A 12,933-nucleotide genomic window follows, 5' to 3' on the forward strand; every position below is an offset into this window, starting at 1 on the left:
GTTAGGAACTATTAGGAAAGGGATAGATAATATCATATCTATCCCTCCCTTTGGGGGGAGGGATAGCTCAGTGTTTTGAGCATTGGCCTGCTAAACCCAGGGTTGTGAGTTCAATCCTTGAGGGGGCCATTTAGGGATCTGGGACAAAAATGGGAGATTGGTCCTGCTTTGAGCAGGATGACCTTCTGAGGTCCCTTCCAACCCTGATATTCTATGATAACACCATTATATAAATCCATGGTATGCCCCAACCTTGAATACTGCGTGCAGTTCTGGTTGCCCCAACCTTGAATACTGCGTGCAGTTCTGGTTGCCCCATCTCAATAAAAGATATTTTGAATTGGAAAAAGTACAGAGAAGAGCAACAAAAATGATTAGGGGTCTGGAGCAGCTTCTGCATGAGGAGAGATTAAGAAGACTGGGACTGTTCAGTCTGGGAAAGAGACGACTAAGGGGGATATGATAGAGGTCTATATAATCATGACTGGTGCAGAGAACATGAATAAGGATTTACCCCTTCACATAACACAAGACCCGGGGGTCAGCCAATGAAATTAATAGGCAGGAGGTTTAAAACAAAAAAGGAAGTATTTCTTCACACACTGCAATCAATTTGTGGAAATTGTTGCCAGGGGACGTAGTGAAGGCCAAAAATATAACTGGGTGCCAAAAATAATTAGGTAAGTTCCTGGAGGATAGGACCATCAATGGCTGTTAGCCAAGATGGTCAGGGAAGCAACCCACATTCTGGGTGTCCCTAAACCTCCAACTGCCAGAAGCTGGGATTGGTCGACAGGGGATGGATCACTCAATAGTTGCCCTGTTCTGTTCATTCCCGGTGAAGCATCTGGCATCAGCCTCTGTCGGAAGACAGGATATTGGGCTCGACGGACCGTTGGTCTGACCCAGTCTGGCCATTCTTACATTCACCAAGGGGGAGGACAAGAATGAATTGTCTTAGATTGCAGCAAGGGAGATTTCAGTTGGATTCATAGGAACAATTTTCTAACTGTGCAGATCCAGAATCAGGCACAGGAGAAGCTGAGCAGAACTTCAGGGCAATGGATCTGGACCTAGTCACTTCTCCTGGGTGTCTCCTTCCTTCCTTCCCTCCCTCCCTTGGTCAGCTTCCTTCCAGCACAGAACTCCTGATGCCCTGGGCCCACATTGAACTGGATTTCTCTGGCCAAGGGTGTGCCCCCCAAGAGCCAAGGCTCCCGGTTCTGTTGAAGGTCCCAGTGGTCTCCTGCCCCCCGTCCCCAACCAAAGGCAGAACAAGACCCAGTGGCTGGAAGTTAAAACCACGCATGTTCCAGTTAGAAATAAGGCAAATTTCTAACAGTGAGGGTGGGTAACCACTGGAACAAGCACCCAAGGGAAGTGATGGATTCTCCAGCTCGAGATGTCTTCGGATCCAGAGCGGGTGCCTTCTGGGAGACATCCTTTAGCCAAACACAAGTTACTGGGCTCAATACAGGAGGAAGGAGATGAAACTCTACAGATCAGACTTGATGATCTAATGGTCCATTCTGGCCTCAACATCTACAAACTTCCCTTCCCCCTTTGTGTCTCACACGCCTTCCCTTTTCTTCCCTTCCTGCCAGCCCAGTTGCTCAAACCCCCAGCTTCCTCCCGGCAGCTGCCACAAAGCATTTAGGCACTGTGGGTACCAAAATCTGCATTGCGTCCAATGGGTCGGGAATGGCGTAAAATAAATCCCGCTGCATTTCACAATACGTAACCCAGGAGCGGGCGTGAGTTGCTGCACCATTGGTCGATTTGTCATTTACATATTTCATTAAAAAACCCTCCGATTTTGGATATTTAAATGAAGCTGCTACAGGTGCCAGAGCCAGCTGCACAGGAGCACCTCCCCAAATCCAGGGACCTTGTCGCTGAATTTCGGGCTAGCTTGTTCTCGAGCACGCAGAGACCTGGAGATAACGCAACACTCCTCAAGCGTCCGGAGGGTGCGGCGGAGACAGAGACGAATTATTCTGGGCTGGCCTGTGAACCTGACGAAGTTAAAAAAGGGGGAATTTAGGTTAAATCTGCAGCTGGGCCAAGTTATCTGCTGGTGTAAAGGGGTGCAGCTCCATGGACTGCAGTAGCATTTCTTCACCTAGTTTCAGAGTAACAGCCGTGTTAGTCTGTATTCGCAAAAAGAAAAGGAGTACTTGTGGCACCTTAGAGACTAACCAATTTATTTGAGCATGAGCTTTCGTGAGCTACAGCTCACTTCATCAGCTGCATACCGTGGAAACTGCAGCAGACTTTATATATACACAGAGAATATGAAACAATACCTCCTCCCACCCCACTGTCCTGCTGGTAATAGCTTATCTAAAGTGATCATCAGGTGGGCCATTTCCAGCACAAATCCAGGTTTTCTCACCCTCCACCCCCCCCCACAAATTCACTCTCCTGCTGGTGCTAGCCCATCCAAAGTGACAACTCTTTACATAATCAAGTCGGGCTATTTCCTAGTTACACGAAGAAAGAATTCCCCCTCCCCCCCCGCCCCGGTCACTCCCAACTGAGGGTCTATTGGCCGGTGGAACAGTCTCCGAGGGGAAGTGGTGGGAGCCCCATCCCTCTGGGGCTACGCCTGGACTGGACAAAGCCCTAGAGAACATGCTGGGGTGATTCTCTGCCTTCATCTGCACCCAGTGAGCTGCTTAGGTAACGGAAAGGGAGTGGAGACCTCCCATGACTCTCCTGCTCTGGCCGAGTCGCCGGCAGGTACAAACAGCCACAGCTGGCTCCTACACCTCCCACCCCAGAGCCATGGGCATAGAGGGGGCATATTGAGGTGAGAGGAAGCGTGTTGCTGTGGGAAGAGCACCAGCAATCCCCACCTGGTGTATCATCTCCTGGGCACTAAACCACACCCAGCTAGCACGGGTTAAAGCAGATTCCAAGCTGCTCTGGCTTGTATCATGGGCGAGAATCAGGGAGCCGGGACCGTTTCTCTGATGCCGCCCCAAGTCTGCTGTGTTGTGCAGAAGCTAGGCCCAGCTGAGAGCCGGTCAACAATCCTACTGCAGCCCTTTTGGGGGCGGGGGAGCAGGATTGGACCTGAGAGGGCTTTCCCATCTCTGTCTGTGGTTCCTAGTATCAGGTTTTGGTTTGGAAAGGAAACGCTAGGTAATGTAACTTTGATGTGCCTGCACAGGTTGGTCAGCGTGGGGACTGAATCTGGGACCTCCAAGCTCATCATGAACGAAGAGACTTAGCCAAGCCTGCAGCAGGCTCCTCAATCTTAAACTGGCCTAGTCCCTGCTAGAGGGGGACAGAAAATCACACCGCATAGGCATAGTGCACAGTAATTTCGGTACCACTCCTGCCATGGTAACTGGCTGTGATGGCTGATTCCCTGGCTGCTGTAGAACAATCTTGGGGCAGGGAGGCCTAGTCTTCTCCTGGGCCTAGGGCTGGAGTCCAGCCCTGTGAGGAACATCCGTCCCGTGTCACCCCCTTCAGCTAGAAGGGCTGCGGGGACTCCTCGCTGAATCCATCTTCTGTGTTTAATTGTTGAAGCAGATACAAAGCCGGCGAGTGCTCTGGACTCAGAGGAGAACAGGCTGTCCATGGAGGTGCAGGACTCTTTCTCATTTCTCGACAACCAGGACACCTGGCAGGACTGTAGCACAGAAGGCGACCAGCCAGAGAAGAGCTTGCTGGAAGAGACCACCTCCGATTTTGCTGGGGACATGCTGGATGGCTTCCAAGGAATGGATGACTTCATGGAGAGCAGGTTCATGAACGTAAGTTCCCGGTCGTGCTGAAATCTAGATCCTGGCTTTAGCACCAGCCGTGTATTAGAAACTGCAGCAGTGAGCTAGGATTTGTAGGAAGAGGGGAAGGGATGGCTAGACAGACAGCTAGAAGGGTGTGCAAGGGGGTGGAAAGACAGAAAGCTAGAGGGGTGTGTATGAGGACAGACAGACAGAGAGGGGTGGGTGTGAGGATGGGCAGACAGGCAGATGTATGGGGAGGAAGGGAGGAGAGAGGCATGGCTGGATGGATAGCTAGAGGGATGAGGCTGGGGATGGATAAATAGAGGAATGTGTTGGAGAAGAAGGAAGACATGGCTGGATGGACAGCTAAAGGACTGTGTGGGGATGGACAGACAGACAGAGGGGTGAGTAGGAGGATGGATAGATTAGATAGATGGACAGACAGACACTCCGGATGAAGGGGATAGATTGTATTATGCAGCTACTGCTTCCTGTAGGCCCGTTAATTACAGGTTACATACCTGGTACAAATTGGCCCATTGTCTCAGCCGCCCCATAGGAACGCTGTCCCCTCATTACTACATGCCATCTCTGTAGCACCCAAAGGGTGCTACAGAAGGAGGCAAGACCCCTGCCCTGAAGACCCCCAGCTGCCCCTTCCCACTCTCAGGAAAGCCTGGGAAACCAGAGAGGCAAATTCTGGCTGCGACAGGCCCAGTGGGGAAGTGAATGCAGAGTGGAGGGGCCCCGGCTGAGAACACCGTGCCAGCCGTGCCCACCCAGGGAAACGGGAGGCTGTTAAAACCTCCATCTGCCAAATCAAGGCCACGCTCATGCCAGTGACAGCGCCTGCAGTCATGGTGTGACCAGCTTTCTGCGTGCTTTCAATCCCTAGCTGGAGTTCTCAGTGGAGCCACCCCTGGAGTACCTCTCCATCGAGGAGTGCATGAACGAGGAGCAGTACTACATGGCCACCAGCTGCTCCGACACCGAGGAGCTCTCCAAGGAGACGGACTCTGAGGACGCGTTCCTGAGCGCCTATGATGACCTGAGCCCCTTAGCTGCCGACCTAGAGAAGCTGCAGCAGCTCGGGGCACAGCATGGGTGGGACTTGCCTGTCCCAGAGAGTGCGCTGGGTGGCGAAATGGCTCAAGAGATGCTGAGCAACCAGCCCCCAAAACCTGCTGAGGGGCCATTACCTAGCAACACCAACGGCTCCTCTTCATCCAAAGAAGGCAGCAGCACCAAGGTGCCTCTGCCAGATGGCCCTCATGCTTCAGAACTAGCCAGGCCACGTTGGAGCAAGGAGGTCGCCGAAGATCCCCATGGTGCCCTTCGCCAGCCAGAGGGGCTCGAAGGGGAGGGGGCTGAGGGAACGGCCACAGAGCCCAGCCCAGCCAGCCAGCGAGAAGAAGACAAAAAGGTGACAGGGGGCGATGGTCTGGAAGCAGGCCCTGGCCCACCCAGAACTGAGCCCACCACTGATGTAGCGCCAGTTGGGGAGGACCAGGGCACATGGGCTCTGGAGAGCGAAGGCCACGCCGCCCAAGCCAGCCATGCCGGAGATGAGCAGGTGCAGGCCCCGAGGCAACGGGAGGCAGAGCTGGCTCCATGTGCTCAGGGCCAGGAGGCCAATGGACGTGCCCCAGAGGAAGTGAGAGTGCAGGAGGGCCAAGGGGGCTCTGCTCCTCCCATGCCAGAGACCAAACAGCCGGAGAATGGAAAGGCCCCACCTCAGCCTCTTGCAATGAAGATCACCCCTGCCCTCTCACCAGTATCGGGACCCGAGCCCCCTGCTGTCCCCATATGTGAGAGTGGCCCCATGTCCACTGCCCCCTTTCTAGAGACAGGCCTTGAGACCACTGCTGCCCCCCTGGATCAGAATGGTCCCCAGGCCTCCATCTCCTCGCTAGGGACAGGCCATGAAGCCTCCACCACCCCTGGGTATGAGAGTGGCCCTGAGGCTGCTCCCTTGCTTGAGACTAGCTCGGATCTTGCGTCCAGGTCTGACGCTTCCCCATCGCTGGGGAGTGGCCCCGCAAGCCTTCCCCTGGAATCTGGGCCCCTGAACCCCACAGACCTTCCCGCTCTCCCCGAGCCTGACATGCCAGCCGGGGTGCGCCCTGACGGGAGCGCCCCCATGAGAGTCACTTCCAGCACCGTCCGAGTCCAGCAGGTGAAGTCCGTCCCCATAGTGCCCCCCAAGCCCCAGTTTGCCAGGATGCCTCCTACCATGAATATGCACCTAGGTGAAGCGTCCACGTGGCCCAAGCTCTCTGCTTCGGAGAAGAGCTCCAGTGGTGGGGAGACTGGCCTGGGCAAAGGGGGCTCTTTCCAGAGGCAGTCGCACCCTGTCAGCCTGGGTGGGTGCTGCCGAGTCGCAGAGGGCATGGAGTCGAACGAGGAGTCTCCCCCGCCCGGCGCCCTGGAGAAGTGCCCCAGCAGCACAGAGAGCCGTGAGCCTGCCGAGACCTCCCTCCAGAAGCAGAGGCGAACCAGCTGGCGTAACGGTGGCAGCATGTCTTTCGACACGGCGGTGGCCCTGGCCAAGGAGAGGCACTTGGCCCAAGCCCCGGTTCGGAGGATGCAGACCTATTGCGTGGGGGATGGGCGGGAGATGCACGGCGCTCCCAAGGTGGAGAAGCCCCCGCCGTTCCCCAGGCCTGCCCTAAAGCCTGTGGGCCAGCGCTCCTTGAGGCCGCTGAGCTGCACCAGCGCGCTACTGTCGCCAGATGCCCTGGCTCTGGGCAAGCACCCGCCACTGCCTGACACGGCCTGCGAACCGTGCCTGGCGCCTGGCCAGGAACCACTGTCCTTCGCCCAGGAGCCCGCAGCAAGGAGCAGGCTGAGCATGCCCAGGCTCGGCCAGCGACCGTCGGACATGGAAGAGGCAGCGGGGCCTCTCCCGCAGCAGCGGCGGTCGCTGGCTTTTGAAATCAGGGACTGCGGGGGGTCGGAGGAGTTGTGAGGGAGCGGCGGGGACGGTTCCATGCTCATTGACTGGTGGGCTGCCAAATCTCAACCAACGTGGGTTACTGCCTTAACGCACCGTCCTGCACCCGCTGCTCCGAGTCCAGCCCTGCTCCGGGTGGCTGGCACCGGACGACTAGGGCTGGGAGGGTTGGGTTGTGCAGCAGGAAGAAACATCGTGTGGTTCAGGGGAAAGGATCTGCTTTCCGAGACAGCCCCTCCAAACTGCGATGGGGCCTCAGCCAGAGCTAACGCTGTTCAGACACAATCACTGAGCCAGCCATTCCCTCTGCATCTCCTCCAGAATAGTGATGTTCATCTTCAGCGCAGAAGAGAACAATGTCTGCTCCAGTCAGCTAGATCCTCTTCCACCAGGGCTGAACCTGGCCCAACTTGGCATTGGGTGGGTGGGGAAAGCCACAGGGCTGGTGCTCCTGTGAATAATTGGAGGCTCGATTCTCCAAGGTGCTGAGAACTCACAAAACCCACTGGTCACTGGGAGCTACAGAGGGCCAGCACCTTTGAGCAAGGTCACCAGCTCTTATCTCCATCCCCGGGGGAGGGAACACCAGCCCTGGAGACATGGGGGTCATGACTTTTAAAACAAGAGCAGCAGAGGGTCTCTCCAGAGACGGCACTGGGCTGAAACCACAGCAATCTTGCTCCTAGCTCACCCACCCCTTTGCAGACATCTCCTCTTTTGCTTTTAGGAAATAAACAGGTCAAGAAGGTTTCCTCTCTCCTGTTAGTCTGCAACCCTTAGCTGCAGGGACCAGCCTGGTAGGTCACAGAACCTTTCATTGCTAAACTTGCAGCCCGCCCAAGCGGGTTGTAACGTAACGGCAACAGCTGCTGGTTGTTCCTGAAACAATGTAGGACAATCAGCTGTTTATAGCCAGCTCCTTGTAATTTCAGAGAAACCACTGGCCCTGCTCAGCCTTCTTATTTGTGGTTGCCAGGCTCAACAGAGAGGCCAAATGAACCAGCCATCGGTGGCTGGACTCCTCTCTGATGCTCCCTCCAGGACACGGTCAGCACATATTAGGGGATCTTGCACCTCTGCAGCCCAGCCTGTCCCCCTTTTCTGGGCACATGACAGGTTTCTGTGCAAGGACACTGCCTAAAGCCCTAGAAAATCTACGGTAGGAAATGAGCCTGAATTAGCTGGTTGATGGGCTAGGTGGGACGTACAGTCCATGTCCACCTCTAATGTCCATCCTCCCGCTGGCTGTCATCTATGAAAGGGGCAGCCGGGTCCTTGGGTTTCCACTCACTTTTCTCCCTGCGTTGCTCCATTAGTAATCTTATTTCATTGGTCTCTTTGGGTTCTCCAGACTCTTGTTAATCTGAGACGGCAGCTGGTTTGGGATTGACAATGATTCGTAGCTCCTGTACCCTCATGGGATAATAAAGATAGTTTGGAAGAAATCCGCACAGTTGTGGTGGTGGCTTTTAAAACGAGATCATCTGGCCCTGTGCTGCTGAGTCCTCCTGAATGGGCAATCCAGAGACCGCAGGTCTTGGGTTGAACGGTGCCGTGTCGTGCCTTGCAGATACAATGAACAAAGGGCTCATTTCCCTTTAAAGCGTCTGCAAACGACATGAGTTCAAAAAGCGAGGCCAGTGGCACTGCCAGCTGGGCCTTCTGCAGGCAAAGAGCTGGGTTCAAATCCTGTCTGATTTGAAAATGTGTGCATGTTGAGGTGGGGGGGGGGGGGGGGGTTGGACTCCCCATGCCCAACCCAGTAAGGGCTGGGGCCTTCATCCCCATTGGCTCGCCTCACCAAAACCACTCAGGGCCTGATCCTGCAAGGAGCTCCACATACCCAGCTCCCTGTGCTGAGCCCTGTTTGACTTAATGGAGCTCTGCACGGGCACAGGGGCCTCCCCACCTGGATCCATTGCAGGATCAGAGCCAATGCTTGGTCTCATTGGGCCAAAGTGCTCATGGGATAGCCAGACTGGAGTAGCAAGGAGTGACGCAGGCCGGGCATTAGGTGTTTCCCCTGAGCTGGTTGGACAGGAGCTAGGCTCACCAAAGGTTCAGCAGCAGCAGAATTACGTGAAGCCCGGCACGGGAATAGGTGAGGACTGTGGGGCAGGAGTGAGGTATTAAAAACGATGGGCCTGATTCTCATTTCCTCCGCCCAGGCCTGTTCCCCCTTCCTCTGGCAGTGCGCAGGAGTCTTAAGGCGAAGGGAAAAGATTATTAGGTTTAGACAAAAAAAAATTCAAAGCAGCCCTGTCCTAGGCTCTAGTCACCCCTGCTATAATTGAGAAAAACAAAAGGAGATTGTCCGCCAAGCACCCTGCCGCCCTCGCCTGATGCCTCTCCCACCCACCTCTGCAGCAGCTGGTATAAACAGATGTGTCCTGCAGCAGGCCCTGAAGGTCAATAGACCTGGGCTATTTCAGGCCGGTGGGGAAGGATGGTCTCTCTGGCAGCAAAGTCCCAGCCCCACTGAGGCCTTATAGACCAAACTCAGCAGCTCAGATTCAGTCTGGACACCAATCAGTGCAGATCACGTCGCACCAGTGACTTGCTGCCCCCAAATGGCACTGCTTAGGGGGCTAGCTGCTGCATTCTACACCTGCTTGACTCTCCAGATTGGCCCCAGGCGTGGCCCCGTGGAGAGCACACTGCATCAACGCAGGCTCGAGCTGGCCAAAATGTGGATTACGCTGCGTGGCCCCCGCACCTGGAAGAAACGGCTGCAATCTCCTGGTCAGGTGCAGAGGGGAAAAACCATTCCTGGGCCTCGCTGCTATCAGCAGGAGATCCACCATGACCCCCAAGATTGTGAACCCTGGGTCCCAGGTGGTGGGCACAGGCCCCTGGTCAGAGCGGGAGATATTAGACTCACCTTCCCATCTAGTTGCTTTCACCATCCTACCTGCATCACCTCAGTCTGATCCAGATTGAGCTTCAGCCAGCTTGCTCTCATCTCCCTGAAACCCTGGGCTAGACAGCTAATAGCACTGGCTAGATCAGATACTGAGCATCATGAGCATCCTGAAGGCACTGCAGCCCATCCCTCCTTCCTAGCCCTCCCCATGGCCCCACATTCCTACCGAACAGGAGGGGAGACACAATGCACCCCTGCAGAACCTCCCCTGAGGACACCCGAAGGGAAGAGCATTCAGCCCAGAAACAGAGCTACCAACGAGCAGCTTGTCTACCCCTGCTCCAGTGTAACATACACCCACTTTAAGGCCCTGCCACAGTGGAGTAAAAGGACATTAGTATAAATGAGAATCAGACCCTACCTCGGTACTCGGGTCTGGATTTTAGGATGGGGTCCTTATTAGAGCAGGATGGATAGGGGGGGGGGCCAATAGTAAATTTGCTGAAAAATGCATTTTTCAGGGCACCAAACCTATGAATGAATTCAGGTGAACTGGGCAAAGAGGTTTGGCAAAAGGTGGGAGGGGTCAAAAAAGTGGAAACCGTTCATTTGGAAAGGCACCGTTTCAACTTTTTGTTTCGAGGCAGGGTTTCATTTAGCTGATCTAGTTTCTAAAACGAAAACAACAAAAGGGGTGAAAACAACCTGAAACGACCTGAAACACCAAATACCGACAACAATTATTTCGGGTCGAACCAACCAAACCAACAATTTGTTTTGCTTTGGTGAGGAAAAAATAAAAATACTCAATTTTGGTTCAAGCCAAGCAGTTCTTTGGTTTTGTTTTATTTTTTGGTCCGGGGCCAAACCAAACCAGGTCTATTATGGGGCTAGAGGGGAGAAACATAAGACTGATTGTCCCAGGGCGGTGGGGGTGGTCCCCCGGCACACCCCCTGTGGTCAGGCACAATGTTACAAGTGAGCTCCTGCCTCAATTTCCCTTCACCTGGTGCATAAACAAGTCCACGCAGGGTTTCCACTATTAAAGAGTGTCCTCTTCAGAGGGACTCACTTATTTAATGAAAAAGCACAACACAAAGGCATAACTGAACGCTTCATGCAACTACTCCACCGGACCCTCACCGCCCTGGGACAATCAGTCTTATGTTTCACCCCTCTAGCCCCAGAGCACGCTCAGGCTGGATTCCCTGCCTTGAGCTTGGGCCTTTGCTGGGTGTTCGACCAGATTCCAGCCTCTTCTTGCTGAGCCAGACCCCGGTAGCTCCCCCAGGAGGTCCCACGCCCAGTTGGTTCTCCTGGGCTGCTCTGGTCCCTTGCCTGGAAACCCGTTCTTGTCTCCCTAAACTTCTATTCTCCAGTGAGGTGAGACGCCACTGGGAGTCACTTCCGAACCCGCTCCCCTTAATAGTCTCTGTCCTCCAGACCTTTCTCTGCTCTGGGGCTAAATTCCTCCTGGAGTCCTCATAAGCCCAACAGCTTCTTATCTAATTAACTGCCTGCCCAGCTAGTGAGCTATTAACTCTCCACAGGTAGATCTGGGTTGGCTCATTCCCCTTAGTGGAATCTGTCACAGACAGGCTGGGTGCCTCACCCACTCAGGGGCCAGCTCCTATGCCAAGGTCAGTAACATTATCCCCATTTTACAGACGGGGGAACTGAGGTACAGGAAGGCATGGTCACCTGCCCATGGTCACCCAGCACATCAAAGGCAGAACTGAACCCAGATCTCCTGAGTCCCAGTCCAATGCTCTAGCACTAGGCAACACTGCCTATATAAAGGGGAAGTAAGCAAATCCTTTTAGTAAAGGATATAAAAAAAATACCAACACTTTACAGGCAGGGGGTAAAACCCTCCAAGGAGTAAATAAAACCCCATATATAAAGGGAGTGAAAAATGCTCTACATCCACAGAGAAATAAACAATTACCCCTGTCAGGGATTCGTAACCCCCCTCCCCTATATGTTATGGGGAGTAAAAAACAAACTTTTACTATGGGCAAGGAGTGTTAAAACTATCAGGCTCCAGCTGGACGTGTGGGCTCTGGTGTAGGACTGGGGATGAGGGATTTGGGGTGCAGGAAGGGGCTCCAGGCTGGGGCTGAGGGGTTCGGACTGTGGTAGGGGGCTCCAGGCTGGGGCAGGGGGTTGAGGCACAGGGAGGCTCTGGTTGGGAGTGCGGGCTCCGGGGGTCACTGGGGATGAGGGTTTGGGGTGCAGGAGGATGCTCAGGGCTGGGACCGAGGGGTTTGGAGGGCAGGAGAGGGATCAGGACTCAGGCAAGAGCTCCGGGCGGCGCTTATCTCAGGCAGCTCCTGGAAGCATGATCCCCGCTCTGGCTCCTACTTGGAGGCGTGGCCAGGCAGCTCTGGGCGCTGCTGTCCCATCCGCAGGTGCTGCCCCCACAGCCTCCGTTGGCTGCGGTTCCCAGCCAATGGGAGCTGTGGAGCTGGCACTTGGAGTGGGGGCAGCGCACGGAGCCCCCTGGCTGCCCCTACGCCTAGGAGCTGGAGGAGGGACACGCTGCTGCTTCCGGGAGCTGCGCAGAGCCACGACAGGCAGGGAGCCTGCTTTAGCCCCGCTGCGCCACCGACCGGACTTTTAACAGCCCGGTCAGCACTGGTGACCACAGCCGCCAGGGTCCCTTTTCGACCGGGTGTTCCGGTTGGAAACCGGGCACCCGACAACCCTATTAAGAGGCTGGGTGGGCGCCGCCTGCCTACGGGCACGGGAAGGGAAAGCTGATGGCAGGAGGACACGAGGCAGAAAATGACCATGGGTGCATGATGTAGTACCCGGGGGGTCCCTCCCAAAGGGATTGGCAGAGGAGCACAGAACGGGCTGCCGGGGGGCAAATCTCCAGAAATGGAGAAGCCATGTCAAATGGGGGAGGAGGGTTAAAAACCCCCTAGGGGGTAAAATCCCTAATACGGGGGAGAAGGTTTAAAAAAACTCACTCGCGGGTGCAGGGGGAACCCTAATAGGGGGGTGAAGGGTGAAACCCCCCAAATCTAAAGAGGAGTAAAACCCTAATGGGGGGGGTTAAACCCTCCCAACTCTATATAAGAGGGGAATAAAACACCCCCAAGTCCCCACCGATCTATGGCATTTATATGGGGGCAGTAACCGAACCCCACTCCCAGGAGCCCGCTACAGCCAAGGGGCAGCCTGGGAGCCGGAATGCCCTTTGCCCCTAGCAAAGATGACCGGAACTGTGTTCTGCCCTCAACCAAAATGGCGCCTGCCAGACGCCTCTTGGCCCAAGGCATTCCCCGCCACCGGAAGTCGGGGGGCATTAAGCGAGCCCCCGCCGGAAGTTGGCTTGGAGAGCGCACTGAACTAAGATGGCGCCCGCCGGA

At 55.1% G+C, this 12,933-nt stretch overlaps 1 protein-coding gene and 1 long non-coding RNA gene across 4 annotated transcripts in view; one reads left to right on the plus strand and one right to left on the minus strand.

Moving 5' to 3' along the window:
* The window catches only part of ARHGAP30 (Rho GTPase activating protein 30), a 52,794-nt gene extending 44,656 nt beyond the window's left edge, over window positions 1–8,138 (plus strand). For 2 of the 3 annotated variants that reach the window (XM_048827764.2, XM_075122787.1), the window contains exons 11-12: window positions 3,541–3,767; window positions 4,636–8,138. In XM_048827764.2, coding sequence (XP_048683721.2) covers window positions 3,541–3,767; window positions 4,636–6,708 — 2,300 coding nt within the window. In that variant the 3' untranslated portion in view covers window positions 6,709–8,138. The remainder of the gene's footprint in view (window positions 1–3,540; window positions 3,768–4,635) is intronic. The other variant, XM_075122788.1, reaches the window with a different exon arrangement.
* The window catches only part of LOC142069942 (uncharacterized), a 250,602-nt gene that overhangs the window by 158,173 nt on the left and 79,496 nt on the right, over window positions 1–12,933 (minus strand). The gene's annotated exons all lie outside the window — the stretch shown is intronic.

This window comes from Caretta caretta, chromosome 24, assembly GCF_965140235.1.
Source record: "Caretta caretta isolate rCarCar2 chromosome 24, rCarCar1.hap1, whole genome shotgun sequence".
Lineage (NCBI taxonomy): Eukaryota > Metazoa > Chordata > Testudines > Cheloniidae > Caretta > Caretta caretta.